The sequence below is a fragment of the Salmo salar genome, chromosome ssa23 (genome assembly GCF_905237065.1).
Source record: "Salmo salar chromosome ssa23, Ssal_v3.1, whole genome shotgun sequence".
Lineage (NCBI taxonomy): Eukaryota > Metazoa > Chordata > Actinopteri > Salmoniformes > Salmonidae > Salmo > Salmo salar.
This window is the reverse complement of record NC_059464.1, coordinates 44,267,039-44,290,588: the sequence shown is the minus strand read 5'-3', so window position 1 is coordinate 44,290,588 and position 23,550 is coordinate 44,267,039. Positions and strand designations below refer to the sequence as shown.

General features: G+C 44.6%; 1 protein-coding gene across 12 annotated transcripts in view; it reads left to right on the top strand.

The window, feature by feature from the left end:
* LOC106584727 (tight junction protein ZO-1) overlaps nt 1–23,550 on the top strand; it is a 174,627-nt gene that overhangs the window by 101,919 nt on the left and 49,158 nt on the right. For 6 of the 12 annotated variants that reach the window (XM_045706361.1, XM_045706360.1, XM_045706356.1 and 3 more), the window contains 7 exons: nt 2,860–2,984; nt 3,279–3,381; nt 5,420–5,759; nt 8,724–8,830; nt 9,317–9,503; nt 12,572–12,716; nt 23,327–23,466. In XM_045706361.1, the coding sequence (XP_045562317.1) occupies nt 2,860–2,984; nt 3,279–3,381; nt 5,420–5,759; nt 8,724–8,830; nt 9,317–9,503; nt 12,572–12,716; nt 23,327–23,466 (1,147 nt within the window). Of the gene's footprint in view, nt 1–2,814; nt 2,985–3,278; nt 3,382–5,419; nt 5,760–8,723; nt 8,831–9,316; nt 9,504–12,571; nt 12,717–23,326; nt 23,467–23,550 lie in introns of all 12 variants that reach the window. The other 6 variants (XM_045706367.1, XM_045706359.1, XM_045706365.1 and 3 more) reach the window with 4 other exon arrangements.

Here is a 23,550-nt window from a genome sequence, read left to right as displayed (position 1 = left end):
CAGCGGGGCCAGACGGATTACCAGGACGTGTGCTCCGGGCATGTGCTGACCAACTGGCAGGTGTCTTCACTGACATTCACTGACATTCACTGACATTCCTCCCGTTACGGGGTCTGAGACGCCGAAGGCTCCCACCATTAGCTCTGACAAATTGCAAACCTTAGTCATTGGCGACTCCATTACCCACAGTATTAGACTTAAAACGAATCATCCAGCGATCATACACTGTTTACCAGGGGGCAGGGCTACCGACGTTAAGGCTAATCTGAAGATGGTGCTGGCTAAAGCTAAAACTGGCGAGTGTAGAGAGTATAGAGATATTGTTATCCACGTCGGCACCAACGATGTTAGGATGAAACAGTCAGAGGTCACCAAGCGCAACATAGCTTCAGCATGTAAATCAGCTAGAAAGATGTCGGCATCGAGTAATTGTCTCTGGCCCCCTCCCAGTTAGGGGGACTGACGAGCTCTACAGCAGAGTCTCACAACTCAATTGCTTGTTGAAAACTGTTTTCTGTCCCTCCCAAAAGATAGAATTTGTAGATAATTGGCCCTCTTTCTGGGACTCACCCACAAACAGGACCAAGCCTGGCCTGTTGAGGAGTGACGGACTCCATCCTAGCTGGAGGTGTGCTCTCATCTTATCTACGAACATAGACAGGGCTCTAACTCCCCTAGCTCCACAATGAAATAGGGTGCAGGCCAGGCAGCAGGCTGTTAGCCAGCCTGACAGCTTAGTGGAGTCTGCCACTAGCACAGTCAGTGTAGTCAGCTCAGCTATACCCATTGAGACCGTGTCTGTGCCTCGACCTAGGTTGGGCAAAGCTAAACATGGCGGTGTTCGCCTTAGCAATCTCACCTCCTCCATTCCTGCCATTATTGAAAGAGATTGTGATACCTCACATCTCAAAATAGGGCTACTTAATGTTAGATCCCTCACTTCAAAGGCAGTTATAGTCAATTAACTAATCACTGATCGTAATCTTGATGTGATTGGCCTGACTGAAACATGGCTTAAGCCTGATGAATTTACTGTGTTAAATGAGGCCTCACCTCCTGGTTACACTAGTGACCACATCCCCTGTGAATCCCGCAAAGGCGGAGGTGTTGCTAACATTTACGATAGCAAATTTCAATTTACAAAAAAATATATATGTTTTCGTCTTTTGAGCTTCTAGTCATGAAATCTGTGCAGCCTACCTAATCACTTTTTATAGCCACTGTTTACAGGCCTCCTGGGCCATATACAGCGTTCCTCACTGAGTTCCCTGAATTCCTATCGGACCTTGTAGTCATAGCAGATAATATTCACATTTTTGGTGACTTTAATATTCACATGGAAAAGTCCACAGACCCACTCCGAAAGGCTTTCAGAGCCATCATCGACTCAGTGGGTTTTGTCCAACATGTCTCTGGACCTATTCACTGCCACAGTCATACTCTGGACCTAGTTTTGTTCCATGGAATAAATGTTGTGGATCTTAATGTTTTTCCTCATAACCCTGGACTATCGGACCACCATTTTATTACGTTTGCAATCGCAACAAATAATCTGCTCAGACCCCAACCAAGGAGCATCAAAAGTCGTGCTATAAATTCTCAGACAACCCAAAGATACCTTGATGCCCATCCAGACTCCCTCCCTTGTTGATGTGGACACCAAGGAATTTGAAGCTCTCAACCTTCTCCACTACAGCCCCGTCCATGAGAATGGGGACGTGCTCGGTGCTCCTTTTCCTGTAGTCGACAATCATCTCCTTAGTCTTGGTTACGTTGAGGGATAGGTTGTTATTCTGGCACCACCCGCCAGGTCTCTGACCTCCTCCCTATAGCCTGTTTCGTCGTTGTCGGTGATCAGGCCTACCACTGTTGTGTCGTCTGCAAACTTAATGATGGTGATGGACTCGTGCCTGGCCATGCAGTCGTGGGTGAACAGGGAGCACAGGAGGGGACTGAGCATGCACCCCTGGGGAGCTCCAGTGTTGAGGATCAATGGCCGATGTTCTGTGGTGATAGGCGATAGGAGGCTGCTTTTAACCACTCGTGGACACGGTCTGTTTTTGCGCTTTAAAAGTGCTCATGATTCTTCCACCAGGCTGTAGAGCACAAGGTCACAACTTGACCTTCCATACAGGCCAAGGGTCAGGCATATGAACACAACAAGCATAGATTGTCAATACAAAACACTGTCTGTCATGTCCCATCCCCCTCCCTCCTACACTCCTCCTATTTCCTTGTCTGTCCGTTTCACCTTCACCTAATGTAGAAACTGTAAATAACTCTCACTGTTTTGAAGAGGATAAACGGTTGCAAGGTAGCTATGGTTATGAGGTTATCACTTAGTCTACCTCCAGACTTCAGTTCTCAGCAGAAACGGCTCACTTGTTAAGTAGTAGCTAACTTGCTAGCTGTTTACTACTCTCCCCTATCAAACCAATACAGTGCTTTGTTTAGAAGGTGACGTAGTAGTGGAATTGTTGGATCTGGAGAGGTCTGTGATAGTTCTCAGTGGTTGTGATGAATACAGTTGTTGTGTTCTAACATGCTTCTCTCTCTCTCTCGCTCTCTCTCTTGCTCGCGCTCTCTCGCTCTCTCTCTCGCGCTCTCTCGCTCTCTCTCTCGCGCTCTCTCTCTCTCGCTCGTGCTCTCTCGCTCTCTCTCTCTCTCACACTCTCTCGCTCTCTCTCTCTTCCTCCCCCCTCTCTCTCTTGCTCTCTTCCTCCCTATCTCTCTCTTTGTGGTGAATACTATTGTGTTCTGACGTCACATGCGAGTCTCCTGAGTCTCTCTCTCTCTGGGTCTCTGTATCACCAGGCACCAGGGTAGCCAGTGAACATGCCATTTTCCATCTCTGTGCAGGCACCAGGGTTTGGCTTTGGGATAGCCATCTCGGGAGGTCGAGATAACCCTCATTTCCAGAGTGGTGAGACCTCCATCGTCATCTCCGACGTCCTGAAGGGAGGTCCAGCCGAGGGCCTACTGCAGTAAGATCCTCCTCTCCTCTCTTGGGATGAGTTACCACATGGGCTGTCTTGGTTTGATATAAAGCTGAGGGATGTGGCTTAGAGAAAATGTAACCTCTCTCAAATTCATAGTAGGTGCTATGGATGGTGCAAAATGATAGTATTAACAATTTGTAAGTCGCTCTGGATAAGAGCGTCTGCTAAATGACTTAAATGTAAATGTAAATAACTTTTTTTTTTTTTTTTACATTTGGTTGTTTACAAAGACATTGTTTACATTGTTTTACAAGTCGCTCTCTCCTCCTTTCCTTCCAGGGAGAATGACAGAGTCACGATGGTCAACACTGTCTCCATGGACAACGTGGAACATGCATACGCAGTCCAGCAACTACGGAAAAGTGGCAAGAATGCTAAAATTGTGAGTATCATTTTGAGGAACGTAAAATTTAAAAGTCCTATTTTAAAGACAGACGCAGTAAGTCAAAAATAAAACTTTTTTTGTTTAATATATCTCAAAATTGATAAATGAAAGCTTAATTTGCCATTTGTGTCGCTTCAAAGTGATACAAATTAAGTTTTTACGTGTTATGAGTACAGCAGGTTTGTTTACAAATTGTAGGTCGGAATTCTCCAGGTAATTATGATGCATAGCCTATGTTATTGATCATTTTATCGCTCCCGTTCTAGGCCTATCTGTTCCTCTGATCCATCCACGACAACAGCAACACATCAACAATACAAATAGGCTGATCTATATCTCTCTTATTTTAAACAAGACTCAAAAATAGTTGTGTGATATGGAATAAAAGTGTAATTTAGCGGACAAATCCTTGTGATTCATATATTGGCTCCTGGCGCCTGTCCGTCTGTGCTGTAGTAGTGCAGATTTGAAAACACTGACCGGGAATGTTACAAAGTTTTCTGTTGCTAACATGAGTTTTGGAATGAAATGGGAATTGTGCGGTGATTTTTCATTCACCAAGGGATTTGTATTATTTTCAACTTGCTAAGACTTGTCACTCACGGCTATTCTAGTGATAGTAGCCACATGCTGCTCTGGACCGTGCCAAGGTCTGATAATCACGAGAGCCAGCTAGCTGTCTACTGCTGGTAGGCATCGCTAGTTAGCAAGCTAGCTAGCAAACAGCCGATAGATCCACACACGCATTGCTAAATGTGCATACCGGTGGTGTAGCCCTGCTATACTGCCAAATAAAACCTGCACTTACTCTATACTGACAAATAAAACATGTATTTATTAATTTATTTTATGTTACCGTTTATTTAACTAGACAAGTCAGTTAAGAACAAAAGGCAAAAGGCCTCATGCGGGGACGGGGGCCTGGGATTAAAAATAGAAAATAAATACAATATAAATATAGGACAAAACACACATCACAACAAGAGAGACCTTACTCTGAAACTTTGCTGGAGATGTTAGCTGGCTGATTGTTTTCCTCCTGGATGTTGAGTTTACTATGCTTTTGATGACCCATTTATTTTATAATTTAACACTATATGCTATTTCTAAGGGTTGACTTTTCCAGACAAGTGTTTGCAGGAAAAGCAGATTATGGCGCTATCGTTGTACTGCAGTGTATTGTTTTAAATGAAAAAGTGCCTGGGTTTGTTTACATTAGGTCTTGTTTGGGTTTGTTTACATTAGGTCTTGTTTGGGTTTGTTTACGTTATGTCTTGTTTGGGTTTGTTTACGTTATGTCTTGTTTGGGTTTGTTTACATTGGGTCTTGCCTGGGTTTGTTTACATTAGGTCTTGCCTGGGTTTGTTTACATTAGGTCTTGCCTGGGTTTGTTTACATTAGGTCTTGCCTGGGTTTGTTTACATTAGGTCTTGACTGGGTTTGTTTACATTAGGTCTTGCCTGGGTTTGTTTACATTAGGTCTTGCCTGGGTTTGTTTACATTAGGTCTTGCCTGGGTTTGTTTACATTAGGTCTTGCCTGGGTTTGTTTACATTAGGTCTTGCCTGGGTTTGTTTACATTAGGTCTTGCCTGGGTTTGTTTTACATTATGTCTTGCCTGGGTTTTGTTTTGTCGCCCAAACAAAACAAGGTGTATGATGTCCACTGATAGAATCCAGCTCTTACTAATGTATGACCATCTGAATTGGGCAGTTCCTTTACCTTTAATACCTGGAGCATAGCACGCTTGGGACTAACCTTTCATCTGCTAAAACCTGGGGGTCATATCTTAGCACCGCCAAAAGGCATGGAATGCTCCAGAGGGAGAACTGGAAGTTTCGGGTATAATGTAGTGATATGGGGCTTACCACAGACTAAATTACAACAATTATTATGTATTAGATTTTGTCTCTATGGGGCTAATGTCTTGTCGTGAGAGAGAGCGAGGGAGGGAGGAAGAGAGGGAAAGAATGGGGGGAAAGAAATGGGGGTGTAATCTAGTGACATCGTGCTAAAGTTGTCTTCTTCCTCTTCAGACGATCAGACGGAAGCGGAAGGTGCATGTACCCATGGGTCGGCTGGGGGAGAGGGCGACCATGTCGGAGCATGATGATGAGGAGGAGGATGAGGAAGATAGCTACGACGAGGAGATATACGAGACGCGCTCCGCACGCAGCGGCCCCAGCGCCTACAGCGCCGTGGGTGGGGCCTCGGCCCGGCGCAGCGGGAGGAGCGCCGGAAGGCGGGACAAGGACAGAGAGCGGGAACGCAGTGGCTCACGGGAGAGGAGTCTCTCCCCGCGCGCCGACCGGCGCTCGCTCAACCAGCCCCCGCGGCCCGCCAAAGTCACCCTCGTAAAGTCCCGAAAGAATGAAGGTGAGCATCACAAAGTTGGGATATGTGTTGTCGGGGTTAGTTGGGATATGTGTTGTCTAGTCGGGGTTAGGGTTAGTTTTGGATCTACACTGAACCAAAATATAAACGCAACATTCAACAATTTCAAAGATTTTACAGAGTTACAGTTCATATAACAAAATCAGTCAATTTAAATACGTTCTTTAGGTCCTAATCTATGGATTTCACATGACTGGGAATACAGATATGTATGTTGGTCGCAGATACCTTAAAACAAAAGGTAGGGGGGTGGATCAGAAAACCAGTCCGTATCTGGTGTGACCATTTGCCCCATGCAGCGTGACATCTCCTTCACATAGAGTTGATCAGGCTGTTGATTGTGGCCTGTAGAACGTTCTCCCAGTCCTCTTCAATGGCTGTACGAAGTTTCTGGATATTGGCGGTAACTGGAACACGCTGTCGTATGCATCTATCCAGAGCATCCCAAACATGCTCAATGGGTGACATGTCTGGTGAGTATGCAGGCCATGGAAGAACTGGGACATTTTCAGCTTCCAGGAATTGTGTACAGACCATTGCGACATGGGGCCATTCATTATCATGCTGAAACATGAAGTGATGGCGGGTGGATGAATGGCACGATACTGAGCCTCAGGATCTCATAACGGTATCTCTGTGCTTTCAAATTGCCATCGATAAAATGCAATTGTGTTCGTTGTCCGTAGCTTATGCCTGCCCACACCATAACCCCACCTCTACCATGGAGCACTCTGTTCACAACGTTGACATCAGTAAACCGCTCACCCACACGACGCCATACACTCTGTCTGCCATCTGTCCTGTACAGTTGAAACTGTGATTTATCCGTGAAGAGCACACTTCTCCAGGGTGCCAGTGGCCATTGGAGGTGAGCATTTGCCCACTGAAGTCGGTTACGATGCCGAACTGTAGTCAGGTCAAGACCCTGGTGAAGACAACGAGCACATAGTTGAGCTTCCCTGAGACAGTTTCTGACAGTTTGTGCAGAAATTCTTCAGTTGTGCAAACCCACAGTTTCATCAGCTGTCTGGGTGGCTGGTCTCAGACGATCCCACAGGTGAAGAAGCCGGATGTGGAGGTCCTGTGCTGGCGTGGTTACACGTGGTCTGCGGTTGTGAGGCCGGTTGGACATTATGCCAAATTCTCTAAAATTACGTTGGAGGTGGCTTATGGTAGAGAAATTAACATTCAATTCTCTGGCAACAGCTCTGGTGGACATTCCTGCAGTCAGCATGCCAATTGCACACTCCCTCAAAACTTCAGACATCTGTGGCATTGTGTTGTGTGACAAAATGTGTCAAAACTCCACAAAGATCCAGCAACAACAAAAAAAGGGACCATAATGCACCTCTGGTAAAATAACAACCCATGTTCATCTCCCATGACAAATTAGCTAGCTAAAGCAAGCTAGCTAAATGTGTTTCGACCTGTTCCCAAATGAATAGACTTGGTTCACAGTTGGCCTTGGTATCCCAACCTGCATGTCATGAACACATTCGGTGGGGATACACAAAATCAACATGCAAAACACGATCGAATAGGCGAGTAACTAAAAACAAATTATACAATTATAATAAAAAATGTCTTTGACAATTGTTCTTTGATGATAAATACGTATATCCCTTTCCCACCACTCTCACTCTTCATCTTCCCGCCCAAACACATTATCATTTTATATCAAACCCTCAAGACATGCTAACAGCTCACCATTACAATAACAGGGGAGGTTAGCATTTTATATCATACCCCCAAGACATGCTAACCTCTCACCATTACAATAACAGGGGAGGTTAGCATTTTATATCAAACCCTCAAGACATGCTAACCTCTCACCATTACAATAACAGGGGAGGTTAGCAGGGGAGGTTAGCAGGGGAGGTTTATATCATACCCCAAGACATGCTAACATATCACCATTACAATAACAGGGGAGATTAGCATTTTATATCAAACCCTCAAGACATGCTAACCTCTCACCATTACAATAACAGGGGAGGTTAGCAGTTTATATCAAACCCCCAAGACATGCTAATATATCACCATTACAATAACAGGGGAGGTTAGCAGTTTTGGGGGGGTATGATATTTGTGCATCTAACTTTGATTCATCATTATTCACAATTCATTCAGGATTATATTTAATCACGTTAGCATCCACATTAATGTAGAAGTGTTTAGAAACATATTTTATTCTTATTTACAATAAATGTGACTCCTGAATGACACAATAAATTATTTACCATTTAATTTCTATTGGGCACAAAATAATCTGAAACACAACCAAAACAAACAGCAAACGCATTCAACCAATTTTCAGAGTCACAGGCTTGATGTGGTCATTGTGTTCTATGAATATGGGACCAAGTACTTTACTTTTTAGTACTTTAATACACATACTGTAGAAGTAAATTTGTCCCAATACTTTTAGTACCCTAATATGGGAGGACTATGTACAAAAAGTTCTGTAATTTCTAAAAGGTTCATCAGATATAGATGACAATACCCTCAAATGACAGCTGACAGTCTGCATTTTAACCTCCGTAGTCATGGTATCGTTTCAAATCCAAAGTGCTGGAGTACAGAGCCAAATCAACTCTCAATATTGTGCAGATGGGGGCTGTTTCAGAATAGCAGTTTTTTTGTAGAATAACCGCTGTTCTACATATTTCACTCGCGACACTCAGCAATAGTTTGTTTTGGGGAAATATACTTTTTTATTTATTTTTGCTATATTATATTTGTCAATATGCTATACTATGCTAACATGCTATAGCATGCTATACTGCTAACATACTATGCTAACATGCTATAGCATGCTATACTGCTAACATTCTATGCTAACATGTTATAGCATGTTATACTGTGCTAATATGCTATATCATACCATACTATGCTATGCTATGCTATGCTAACACTCTCTTTGTTGCTGTTCGTTCACTCCGTAAGCAGAATATGGCCTTCGCCTGGCCAGCCACATCTTCGTGAAGGACATCTCACCCGAGAGCCTGGCGGCCAGGGACGGAAACATACAGGAAGGGGACGTAGTACTGAAGGTGAGAAGCCTGAAGTGATTCTTTAACTAAGAGAGAGAGAGAGAAGGGAGTTGTGGTAATGAGGAGGGGAGGGACCTGGGAGAGGGGGAGAGAGCGAGAGAGGGAGGTGGCCCGGGCCAGAAAATATACAGGAGGGAGACGTTGTACTGAAGGTGAAAGGAGCGAGAGATGGGGAGAGGAGGGAAGGATGGAGGGAGAGAGAGAAGAAAGAAGGCTAAATACATGTTTTTCCCCACTGTCTCCTGCACATTGTTCTATAATCAGCTAAATAAATGTTTTTCCCCACTGTCTCCTGCACATTGTTCTATAATCAGCTAAATAAATGTTTTTCCCCACTGTCTCCTGCACATTGTTCTATAATCAGCTAAATAAATGTTTTTCCCCACTGTCTCCTGCACATTGTTCTATAATCAGCTAAATAAATGTTTTTCCCCACTGTCTCCTGCACATTGTTCTATAATCAGCTAATTGGTTGTTTCCTCTCAGATTAACGGCACGGTGACAGAAAACCTGTCGTTGATAGATGCTAAGAAGCTGATTGAGAGGTCAAAGGGCAAGTTAAAGATGGTGGTGCAGAGAGACGAGAGAGCTACGCTGCTGAACATACCAGACCTGGACGACAGCATCCCATCAGCCAACGCCTCCGACAGAGACGGTGAGGGACACTACATAGGTGTGTGTGCGCGTTGTTTCGTAATGCTGGAAAAAGGCTAAATGCTGTAGGGTCGTGGGTGTGCATGCATTTTACTGAAAGGGAAGCCCCGTACTTTCATATTCTGGCACCACCCATATGTACGCCCCATATTAAAACATTCCCCAACCAGAAACCGTGGATTGATGGCAGCGTTCGCGCAAAACTGAAAGCGCAAACCACTGCTTTTAATCAGGGCAAGGTGACCGGAAACATGACCGAATACAAACAGTGTAGCTATTCCCTCCGCAAGGCAATCAAACAAGCTAAGCGTCAGTATAGAGACAAAGTGGAGTCGCAATTCAACGGCTCAAACATGAGACATATGTGGCAGGGTCTACAGTCAATCACGGACTATAAAAGGAAAACCAGCCCCGTCGCGGACCAGGATGTCTTGCTCCCAGACAGACTAAACAACTTCTTTGCTCGCTTTGAGGACAATACAGTGCCACTGACACGGCCCGCTACCAAAACCTGCGGGCTCTCCTTCACTGCAGCCAACGTGAGTAAAACATTTAAACGTGTCAACCCTCCCAAAGTTGCAGGCCCAGATGGCATCCCCAGCCGCGTCCTCAGAGCATGCGCAGACCAGCTGGATGGTGTGTTTACGGACATATTCAATCAATCCTTATCCCAGTCTGCTGTCCCCACATGCTTCAAGAGGGCCACCATTGCTCCTGTTCCCAAGAAAGCTAAGGTAACTGAGCTAAATGACTATCGCCCCGTAGCACTCACCTCCGTCATCATGAAGTGCTTTGAGAGACTAGTCAAGGATCATATCACCTCCACCCTACCTGACACCCACTCCAATTTGCTTACCGCCCCAATAGGTCCGCAGACGACGCAATCACACTACACACAGCCCTAACCCATCTGGACAAGAGGAATACCTATATGAGAATGCTGTTATTCGACTACAGCTCAGCATTTAACACCATAGTACCCTCCAAACTCGTCATCAAGCTCGAGACCCTGGGTCTCGACCCCGCCCTGTGCAACTGGGTCCTGGACTTCCTGACGGGCCGCCCCCAGGTGGTGAGGGTAGGAAACAACATCTCCACCCCACTGATCCTCAACACTGGGGCCCCACAAGCGTGCGTTCTCAGCCCTCTCCTGTACTCCCTGTTCACCCACGACTGCGTGGCCATGCACACCTCCAACTCAATCATCAAGTTTGCAGACGACACTACAGTGGTAGGCTTGATTACCAACAACGACGAGACGGCCTACAGGTAGGAGGTGAGGGCCCTCGGAGTGTGGTGTCAGGAAAACAACCTCACACTCAACGTCAACAAAACAAAGGAGATGATCGTGGACTTCAGGAAACAGCATAGGGAGCACCCCCCCATCTACATTGACGGGACAGTAGTGGAGAGAGTAGAAAGTTTTAAGTTCTTCGGCGTACACATCACGGACAAACTGAAATGGTCCAACCACACAGACAGCGTGGTGAAGAAGGCGCAGCAGCGCCTCTTCAACCTCAGGAGGCTGAAGAAAATTCGGCTTGTCACCATAAACACTCACAAACTTTTACAGATGCACAATCGAGAGCATCCTGTCGGGCTGTATCACCGCCTGGTATGACAACTGTTCCGCCCACAACCGTAAGGCTCTCCAGAGGGTAGTGAGGTCTGCACAACGCATCACCGGGGGCAAACTACCTGCCCTCCAGGACACCTACACCACCCGATGTCACAGGAAGGCCAAAAAGATCATAAAGGACCTCAACCACCTGAGCCACTGCCTGTTCACCCCGCTATCATCCAGAAGGCGAGGTCAGTACAGGTGCATCAAAGCTGGGACCGAGAGACTGAAAAACAGCTTCTATCTCAAGGCCATCATGCAATTGGCATACTGTCTGCAGGAGTGTCCACCAAAGCTGTTTTTAATGTTAATTTCTATACCATAACCCGCCTCCAATGTTGTTTTAGAGAATTTGGCAGTACGTCCAACCGGCCTCACAACCGCAGACCACGTGTAACCACGCCAGCCCAGGACCTCCACATCCGGCTTCTTCACCTGTGGGATCGTCTGAGACCAGCCACCAGACAGCTGATGAAACTGTTGATTTGCACAACTGAAGAATTTCTGCACAAACTGTCAGAAACCATCACAGGGAAGCTCATCTGCATGCTCGTCGTCCTCACCAGGGTCTTGACTTGACTACAGTTCGGCATCGTAACCGACTTCAGTGGGAAAATGCTCACCATTTATGGCCACTGGCACCCCGGAGAAGTGTGTTCTTCACGGATGAATCCCGGTTTCAACTGTACAGGACAGATGGCAGACAGAGTGTATGGCATCGTGTGGGTGAGCGGTTTGCTGATGTCAACGTTGTGAACAGAGTGCTCCATGGTAGAGGTGGGGTTACGGTATGGGCCGGTATAAGCTACAGACAACGAACACAATTGCATTTTATCGAATGCAATTTGAATGCACAGAGATACCGTGACGAGATCCTGAGGCTCAGTGTCGTTCCATTCATCCACCCGTATCACCTCATGTTTCAGCATGATAATGAATGGCCCAATGTTGCAAGGATCTGTACACAATTCCTGGAAGCTGAAAATGTCCCAGTTCTTCTATGGCCGGGATACTCACCAGACATGTCACCCATTGAGCATGTTTGGGGTGCTCTGGATAGATGCATACGACAGCGTGTTCCAGTTACCGCCAATATCCAGAAACTTCACACAGCCATTGAAGAGGACTGGGACAACATTCTACAGGCCACAATCAACATCCTGATCAACTCTATGTGAAGGAGATGTGTCGCGCTGCATGAGGCAAATGGTGGTCACACCAGATACTGACTGGTTTTCTGATCCACCCCCCTACCTTTTTGTTTTAAGGTATCTGTGTTCCCCGTCATGTGAAATCCATAGATTAGGGCCTAAAGAACGTAGTTAAATTGACTAATTTTGTTAAATGAACTGTAACTCTGTAAAATCTTTGAAATTGTTGCATGTTGCGTTTTTCTTTTTTTTTTCTTCAGTGTACATTATGTAGTTGAATATGGTGGGGTGTGTGTGTGTGTGTCTGAACAACAGACATTTCAGATATCCATTCGGTGGCGTCCGACCATTCCAACCGATCCCATGACAGACATCGTAGCGGGCGGTCGCGCTCCCCTGATAGACGGTCTGAACCCTCCGACCACTCCAGACACTCCCCTCCACAGATCAGCAACGGCAGGTAAACACCACACCATCTGGCTGCTACACACTCAAACTCACAGGCTCACAGGCTCACAGGCTCACAGGCTCACAGGCTCACAGGCTCACAGGCTCACAGGCTCACAGGCTCACAGGCTCACAGGCTCACAGGCACCTGAAGTCTGATCGTTTTCCACTAATGGGTCTTATGACCAATCAGATCAGATCTTTTGCCAATAATTTAGCAAAATATCAGGATTGACTTCCTGTGTAAAGGCAGCCTTTGAACTTTTTTTATAATTCTCACCCAGTGGGCAAAACTAGTTGAAATGACGTCTTTACGACCCGTAACTAGCCTCAATACGAACTACATAACAAACCGTTTTGACCCGCTGGAAATGTTAAATGTTTTTAATGGTTTGTTAAGTGGCTTTATTTTCCTATTTTTGTTTTTTTTGGCCACTTAACAAAGACTCTTCAGTTGGAGAATACCGTAAGTTGGACAGCCCGTTCCCTAGGAGCTCGCTGTGTAGAGCCCCGCTGTGTAGAGCCCCGCTGTGTAGAGCCCCGCTGTGTAGAGCCCCGCTGTGTAGAGCCCCGCTGTGTAGAGCCCCGCTGTACTTGTCAGATGACAGAACAGTGAATAAATGTAGACATAGGGTACATTAAATGGATAGTACCCCGTGTTCATGTAGATGAATTCAAAATACCCATATATTTCTCCCCTTCCTACCGATAAGGATTACTTAGGACCACTAAACCAAAGCCATTTCCCTAAAGAATACATCTGTGCCCTGAATACTCTTGGCTATAATTGTGTGTGTGTCGTGTGTGTTTTTGAATTTGATAAATGTTTTAAGAATCCTAGATGTGCCATAGCCATAGCCTTCCCTGTAGCTCAGTTGGTAGAGCACGGTGTTTGCAACACCAGGGTTGTGGGTTCGAGTCCCACGGGGGGCCAGCACAGAAAAAAAAAAATGTATATAATTGTATGATATGTATGCATTCACTACTGTAAGTCGCTCTGGATAAGAGTGTCTGCTAAATGACTAAAATGTAAAAATGTAAATGTAATGTGCCCTTTATGTTTGACATTGATGCTGATATCAGGAAATCAGTGCTCAGTTAGCAGCCATGGCTTTACACTGTCAAACACTGCAGTATTAATTTGGCTTCAAGGACGGACACACACACACACACACACACGCACACTGACTGATAGTATTGTAATGTACATGCTGTGCATCAGTTATTGAGTGTCAGGTCTTGTTCTGGCCCAGGGCTCCAGTAGGGACACAGCCTGTGGAAGTAGTGTCACAGTCACACAGAACACAGCCTGTGGAAGTAGTGTCACAGTCACACAGAACACAGCCTGTGGAAGTAGTGTCACAGTCACACAGAACACAGCCTGTGGAAGTAGTGTCACAGTCACACAGAACACAGCCTGTGGAAGTAGTGTCAGAGTCACACAGAACACAGCCTGTGGAAGTAGTGTCACACAGAACACAGCTGTGGAAGTAGTGTCAGAGTCACACAGAACGCAGCTGTGGAAGTAGTGTCAGAGTCACACAGAATACAGCTGTGGAAGTAGTGTCACAGTCACACAGAACACAGCCTGTGGAAGTAGTGTCACAGTCACACAGAACACAGCCTGTGGAAGTAGTGTCACAGTCACACAGAACACAGCCTGTGGAAGTAGTGTCAGAGTCACACAGAACACAGCCTGTGGAAGTAGTGTCACACAGAACACAGCTGTGGAAGTAGTGTCAGAGTCACACAGAACGCAGCTGTGGAAGTAGTGTCAGAGTCACACAGAATACAGCTGTGGAAGTAGTGTCACAGTCACACAGAACACAGCCTGTGGAAGTAGTGTCACATGATCTGTGTGGATTGTGAAGAAAGACTGTGTGTTTGGCACAAGGAGAATATTCCTTCTAACAGTGGGCTAATAACAGGCTGTTACTTACTGTAAATATCACACGTGTGTGTGTGTGTGTGTGTGTGTGTGTGTGTGTGTGTGTGTGTGTGTGTGTGTGTGTGGTGAAAGCTGATTAAAACACAAATACCAGGAAATGTTCATCTCTTTCAAAAGCATTGGTGATGAGAGAAAACAAGGCAGCGGTATTTTGGCTGTGTAGAATTTAAAGGAGATTGAGATCAGATAGTTAAGTTATTGACATAGAGGAGAGATTAGGGCAGATAGATTTATCTAGCTGATCTGTGAATGACCTATTTTTTTCCCAGTCAGTTCCAGGAGATCAGTTGGCAGTGAAAGGTTCTTTCAGGATGTGTTGAATAAATCGGTTTTTCCTCTCTCCCGCCTGTTTGAGCAGACTCATTGTGTAGAGCTCATTCCTTCACGCTTACATTTGTGTGTGTGTGTGTGTGTGTGTGTGTGTGTGTGTGTGTGTGTGTGTGTGTGCGCGCGCGCGCACAGGGCTTTCTCTGCATATAAAGGTGATTTATCAAATTTTATTGGTCGCACGTGTTAAAACAACAGTATGATTATTTATTTTAGAGAGAAAAAAATTGCAACGGTAAAACATTTTCAGTGTAAACTTAAAACGACTTAAACAAGATTTTAAACAAAATTCTAAAAATGTCATGGCATGGGGCAACGATTTGATTTTGTTATTATGAGTCACTCAGATGGCATAAGCCATGGCAAAATGTGTAGAATTGCAGGAAAGTAGCTTCAAACACCTAGACTAGTGCCCTCGAACTCAAATCTGGCCCTCCAAGCCAGTTCCACTGCGCTTTTTCATTGTTCCCCCTCTAATCAGGGACTGATTTAGACCTTGGACAACAGGTGGGTGCAATCAATTATCCGGTAGAAGAGAAAACCAGAAGGCTCTGGACCTCGTAGGGTCAGAGTTGAATTCCCCTGCCCTAGAGTTTAAGGCTGGGGAGGGGAATTGTTTTAAGGACCCCTTTAGATATAACAAAAATATTTGATGAAACATTGAATTTGACCTTACTGCTATTAGCTCATAGAAACGCATTGAATATTTTTTATTTTACCTTTATTTAACTAGGCAAGTCAGTTAAGAACAAATTCTTATTTTCAATGACAGCCTAGGAACAGTGGGTTAACTGCCTTGTTCAGGGGCAGAACAACAGATTTTTACCATGTCAGCTCGGGGATTCGATCTTGCAACCTTTCAGTTACTAGTCCAACACTCTAACCACTAGGCTACCCTGCCAACCGAATAACAGATTCATACATGGAAAAACAAAAAATAGCCTCTCAAGTGGCGCAGCGGTCTAAGGCACTGCTGTGCTTGAGGCCTCACTACAGATCCGGGTTTGATCCCGGGCTGTGTTGCAGCCGACCGCTACCAGGAGACCCATGAGGCGACGCACAGGGGAGGCGAGGGTTTGGCCGGCCGGCAAACCCTCCCCTGTTCCCTCGCACTCTAGCGACTCCTTTGGCGGGCCGTGTGCATGCACGCTAACACAGTCGACCAGTTGTGCAGTATTTCCTCAACACATTGGTGCGGCTGGCTTACCGGGTTAAGCGAGCAGTGTGTCAAGAAGCAGTGCGGCTTGGCAGGGTCGTGTTTCGGGGGACGCATGGCTCTCAACCTTCACCTCTCCCGAGTCCGTACGGGAGTCGCAGCGATGGGACAAGAGGAATTGCAGAAAGTTTGTTTTAAAACAGCACAATTTTGTCTCTGATACCAAGAAGAGGGCCTCTAAATTGGCCACCCCCACCACCTAAACCCCATTTTGATCCAGGAAAAACCCTGTGTGTGTGTGTGTGTGTGTTTTGTGTGTGTGTGTGTGTGTGTTTAGGTGCTCACACACACTCACTTCCCCCTGTCCTGTCAATAGGCAGTGGTTTGCCAGTAGAGTTGTAGTTGTGCCAGTCATGTGATGAGGGGCTTGGAGAAGGGAATTATATTCAGCCCGATGGCCACTGGCCGCAAAAGGTATGGATTTTTTTTTAGGGGGATTATGACCACACAAAGGGGATGCAGCCGGGAAAATCGAGGTTGTTTGTCAAATTGTGAATGAGAGACTGATGAAGTGTGTACTGCCTGCGCAAAAAAACAAAGCAGAGCTCATGCCTTTCATACGACTTTTTTCAAATCTTCATTAGAGTCACATCATGCAGCCTTGGAATGTACTAAAAATCCAAACATATATAGTCCAGTGTTTGTAAAACATCTAAAGTTGCATAAATAACTAAATTAAGCAAATATAAGTACCTGTTTCTTTGTTAACCGCTCAACACAGAATAGCTGCATGTGCGCACTCCCTCAAATCATTTGGAGAAAATATCCTTTATATTTTATTCAGCTTTGTTAAATTGTATTCTTCATACTATAAAATAATGCCACGGAATTCTAAGCAAATCTTGTCTGCTAAATGAACTAGTGTAGCCCACAGCCATATGGCATAGCCAGATCAGGACCTAACATAAGGACAACTTAGAGTATGCTATTCTGTTCTTCTGAAATAGACTACATTTTCTTCATATCATGTTTCTTTAGACCTGTGTAAAAGAAATAATGGATTTATTGTGATGGTGTAGGCTATATTAGGCTTCTTCCCTGTGGCTCAGTTGGTAGAGCATGGTGTTTGCAACGCCAGCATGGTGTGTGCAACGCCAGGGTTGTGGGTTCGATTCCCATGGGGGGCCAGTACAACAACAACAAAAAATGTATGCATTCACTACTGTAAGTCGCTCTGGATAAGAGCGTCTGCTAAATGACTAAAAAATGTTTAAAAAAATAAAATAAAAAATATTACATGGATTTATTAGACTTTTTAAACTGTAGATGTTCCAAAGGTCTGCATCATGGCTTGTAGGCTGTGTGGAAGCCATGATGCTAAATATGTTTATGTTAACGGTCAGTTACCGTGAGACCAGGACAATAACCGGCTGACAGAATGTCATGACAACCACAGCCTTATTCATGACTCAAACTGTTCACATCCCCTCTTGTTGACAGAGAGAAAATCTAGGACGTTTTTAAGCTTATTTCCTGCAGTACTACGCATTTTGTCATGGGATGCAGATACAATTTTGCAGCTAGCACCACTTACCAGGCCTCTGCTCTGTTTCCCAACGACAGTACCCTGCAGGACAGCTAGCACCACTTACCAGGCCTCTGCTCTGTTTCCCAACGACAGTACCCTGCAGGACAGCTAGCACCACTTACCAGGCCTCTGCTCTGTTTCCCAACGACAGTACCCTGCAGGACAGCTAGCACCACTTACCAGGCCTCTGCTCTGTTTCCCAACGACAGTACCCTGCAGGACAGCTAGCACCACTTACCAGGCCTCTGCTCTGTTTCCCAACGACAGTACCCTGCAGGACAGCTAGCACCACTTACCAGGCCTCTGCTCTGTTTCCCAACGACAGTACCCTGCAGGACAGCTAGCACCACTTACCAGGCCTCTGCTCTGTTTCCCAATGACAGTACCCTGCAGGACAGCTAGCACCTCTTACTAGGCCTCTGCTCTGTTTCCCAACGACAGTACCCTGCAGGACAGCTAGCACCACTTACCAGGCCTCTGCTCTGTTTCCCAACGACAGTACCCTGCAGGACAGCTAGCGTGTGATATAGATCTGTCATTCTCATTGAAAGCCAGGCTAAGAAGAGGTAGATCTGTTCTATTTGGGCTATTTCTATGCTTTCAGTTTTGTACACCAGCTTCAAACAGCTGGGGGGGAAAAATTTGGTTATGGACAATATAGTTCAGAGTGGTTTAGATTATACAATAATTCTTTGCACTGTACTTGCTTGTTTTGTCACAAACTGAAATTAGGCTGAGCTATTTCTTCATAGTGAGTTTTTAAATGTGTTCTATAGCCAACTCTTATGGCCATTAAATGTGTTCTATAGCCAACTCTTATGGCCATTAAATGTGTTCTATAGCCAACTCTTATGGCCATTAAATGTGTTCTATAGCCAACTCTTATGGCCATTAAATGTGTTCTATAGCCAACTCTTATGGTCATTAAATGTGTTCTATAGCCAACTCTTATGGCCATTAAATGTGTTCTATAGCCAACTCTTATGGCCATTAAATGTGTTCCATAGCCAACTCTTATGGCCATTAAATGTGTTCTATAGCCAACTCTTATGGCCATTAAATGTGTTCTATAGCCAACTCTTATGGTCATTAAATGTGTTCTATAGCCAACTCTTATGGCCATTAAATGTGTTCTATAGCCAACTCTTATGGCCATTAAATGTGTTCTATAGCCAACTCTTATGGCCATTAAATGTGTTCCATAGCCAACTCTTATGGTCATTATGTTCTATAGCCAACTCTTATGGCCATTAAATGTGTTCTATAGCCAACTCTTATGGCCATTAAATGTGTTCTATAGCCAACTCTTATGGCCATTAAATGTGTTCCATAGCCAACTCTTATGGCCATTAAATGTGTTCTATAGCCAACTCTTATGGCCATTAAATGTGTTCTATAGCCAACTCTTATGGCCATTAAATGTGTTCTATAGCCAAGTCTTATGGTCATTGCATAACTTGTTTGTATTTGGCATGGCAATGACCATCAGAGTTGGCAAGACAGTACAAACAGCTCTTGGACCAGGTTATATATTTGTTGCAGTTTTGGATGATTTATTGTGACCTCGGTGTTAGTAGTCTGTGTTTGTTTTAAGTCCAACCTTTCCTGGTTCTTGGCCAGAGGCACACAGTGAAGTGCACCAGGGGTACACAGAATTCTCTCTCTCTCTCTCTCTTTCCATGTTTTGTTGTGTTACAGTCCTATTATAAAATGGATTAAATACATCATTTTTCTCATCAGTCTACACACAATACCCCACAATGACATCACAATACCCCATCATGACATCACAATACCCCATCATGACATCACAATACCCCATCATGACAAAGTGAAAATAGGTTTTTAGATTTTTTTTGCAAAAAAAAACCCCAGATAGCTTATTTACGTAAGTATTCAGACCATTTTGCTATGAGGTGCATCCTGTTTCCATTGATCATCCTTGAGATGTTTCTACAACTTGATTGGAGTCCACGTGTGGTAAATTCAATTGATTGGACATGATTTGGAAAGATACACACCTGTCTATATAAGATCCCACAGTTGACAGTGCATGTCAGAGTTCATTCTTAAATGGAAGACGTTTAGAACTGCTGCCAAAGGTGTTTCAACAAAGTACTGAGTAAAGGGTCTGAATACTTATGTAAATGTGATATTTCAGTTAATTTTTAATACATTTGCAAACATTTCTAAAAACCTGTTTTCGCTTTGTCATTATGGAGTATTGTGTGTAGATTGATGAGGGGGGATAAACTATTTAATCAATTTTAGAATAAGGCTGTAACATAATAAAATGTGGAAAAAGTTGAGGGGTCTGAATACTTTCCGAATGCAATGTAACTAGCACTAACCACTTAGCATATAACTAGCACTAACCACTTAGCATATAACTAGCCCTAACCACTTAGCATGTAACTAGCCCTAACCACTTAGCATGTAACTAGCCCTAAACACTTAGCATGTAACTAGCCCTACCCGCCTAGCATGTAACTAGCCCTAAAGCCACTTAGCATGTAACTAGCCCTAACCACTTAGCATGTAACTAGCCCTAACCACTTAGCATGTAACTAGCCCTAAACACTTAGCATGTAACTAGCCCTAACCACTTAGCATGTAACTAGCCCTAACCACTTAGCATGTAACTAGCCCTAACCACTTAGCATGTAACTAGCCCTAACCACTTAGCATGTAACTAGCCCTAACCACTTAGCATATCTAGCTCAAAGCACTTAGCATGTAACTAGCCCTAACCACTTAGCATGTAACTAGCCCTACCACTTAGCATGTAACTAGCCCTAACCACTTAGCATGTAACTAGCACTAACCACTTAGCATATCTAGCTCAAAGCACTTAGCATGTAACTAGCCCTAACCACTTAGCATGTGACTAGCCCTAACCACTTAGCATGTAACTAGCCCTAACCACTTAGCATATCTAGCTCAAAGCACTTAGCATGTAACTAGCCCTAACCTCTTAGCATGTAACTAGCCCTAAAGCCACTTAGCATGTAACTAGCCCTAACCACTTAGCATGTAACTAGCCCTAACCACTTAGCATGTAACTAGCCCTAACCACTTAGCATGTAACTAACCCTAAACACTTAGCATGTAACTAGCCCTAACCACTTAGCATGTAACTAGCCCTAAACACTTAGCATGTAACTAGCCCTACCCGCCTAGCATGTAACTAGCCCTAAAGCCACTTAGCATGTAACTAGCCCTAAACACTTAGCATGTAACTAGCCCTAACCACTTAGCATGTAACTAGCCCTAAACACTTAGCATGTAACTAGCCCTAACCACTTAGCATGTAACTAGCCCTAACCACTTAGCATGTAACTAGCCCTAACCACTTCGCATGTAACTAGCCCTAACCACTTAGCATGTAACTAGCCCTAACCACTTAGCATATCTAACTCAAAGCACTTAGCATGTAACTAGCCCTAACCACTTAGCATGTAACTAGCCCTACCACTTAGCATGTAACTAGCCCTAACCTCTTAGCATGTAACTAGCCCTAAAGCCACTTAGCATGTAACTAGCCCTAACCACTTAGCATGTAACTAGCCCTAACCACTTAGCATATAACTAGCCCTAACCACTTAGCATGTAACTAGCCCTAACCACTTAGCATGTAACTAGCCCTAAACACTTAGCATGTAACTAGCCCTAACCACTTAGCATGTAACTAGCCCTGACCACTTAGCGTGTAACTAGCCCTAAACACTTAGCATGTAACTAGCCCTAACCACTTAGCATGTAACTAGCCCTAACCACTTAGCATGTAACTAGCCCTAACCACTTAGCATGTAACTAGCCCTAACCACTTAGCATGTAACTAGCCCTAACCACTTAGCATATCTAACTCAAAGCACTTAGCATGTAACTAGCCCTAACCACTTAGCATGTAACTAGCCCTACCACTTAGCATGTAACTAGCCCTAACCTCTTAGCATGTAACTAGCCCTAAAGCCACTTAGCATGTAACTAGCCCTAACCACTTAGCATATAACTAGCCCTAACCACTTAGCATGTAACTAGCCCTAACCACTTAGCATGTAACTAGCCCTAAACACTTAGCATGTAACTAGCCCTACCCACCTAGCATGTAACTAGCCCTAAAGCCACTTAGCATGTAACTAGCCCTAACCACTTAGCATGTAACTAGCCCTAACCACTTAGCATGTAACTAGCCCTAAACACTTAGCATGTAACTAGCCCTAACCACTTAGCATGTAACTAGCCCTAACCACTTAGCATGTAACTAGCCCTAACCACTTAGCATGTAACTAGCCCTAACCACTTAGCATGTAACTAGCCCTAACCACTTAGCATGTAACTAGCCCTAACCACTTAGCATATCTAGCTCAAAGCACTTAGCATGTAACTAGCCCTAACCACTTAGCATGTAACTAGCCCTAACCACTTAGCATGTAACTAGCACTAACCACTTAGCATATCTAGCTCAAAGCACTTAGCATGTAACTAGCCCTAACCACTTAGCATGTAACTAGCCCTAACCACTTAGCATGTAACTAGCCCTAACCACTTAGCATATCTAGCTCAAAGCACTTAGCATGTAACTAGCCCTAACCTCTTAGCATGTAACTAGCCCTAAAGCCACTTAGCATGTAACTAGCCCTAACCACTTAGAATGTAACTAGCCCTAACCACTTAGCATGTAACTAGCCCTAACCACTTAGCATGTAACTAGCCCTAACCACTTAGCATGTAACTAGCCCTAACCACTTAGCATGTAACTAGCCCTAAACACTTAGCATGTAACTAGCCCTACCCGCCTAGCATGTAACTAGCCCTAAAGCCACTTAGCATGTAACTAGCCCTAACCACTTAGCATGTAACTAGCCCTAACCACTTAGCATGTAACTAGCCCTAACCACTTAGCATGTAACTAGCCCTAAACACTTAGCATGTAACTAGCCCTAACCACTTAGCATGTAACTAGCCCTAACCACTTAGCATGTAACTAGCCCTAACCACTTAGCATGTAACTAGCCCTAAACACCTAGCATGTAACTAGCCCTAACCACTTAGCATGTAACTAGCCCTAACCACTTAGCATATCTAGCTCAAAGCACTTAGCATGTAACTAGCCCTAACCACTTAGCATGTAACTAGCCCTAACCACTTAGCATGTAACTAGCCCTAACCACTTAGCATATCTAGCTCAAAGCACTTAGCATGTAACTAGCCCTAACCACTTAGCATGTAACTAGCCCTAACCACTTAGCATGTAACTAGCCCTAAGCACTTAGCATGTAACTAGCCCTAACCACTTAGCATATCTAGCTCAAAGCACGTAGCATGTAACTAGCCCTTAGCGTATGTGGCAGAGGCTCAAACCAGTTCTGCATATGTATTGATATACAGTGTTTGTTGAATTGTACCACATCCCTGGTTCTGAGGCTCTGTTGATAAGAGCTTGGTACTAACAAGGCCAGATGTATAGTTTCTTTGTTCAATTCCCACACGGATCACTTGCACATATTGAAAATGTATGCACTTCCTGTGCTGTAAATCGCTTTGGATCAAATGTTTGAAATAAAAACAATTTAAAATACCTTTTTTTTTTTTTGTCACCAGTCACAGAAGTCGTGAGGAGGAGGAGAGGATCTCGAAGCCGACAGCGGTGCCACCCAAGCTAGCAGAAGAGGCTCCTGCCCTGCCCAAACCCCTGGAGAAGTCTGTCACCAGGGAGGAGAAACCGGTCCCTCCTCTACCAGGTCAGAACAACTAACCATTTAACCTTAACCGGTAACCTTTTAGAGGGTGGCAGGTAACCTAAATGTTAGATGGTTCAAGTAGAA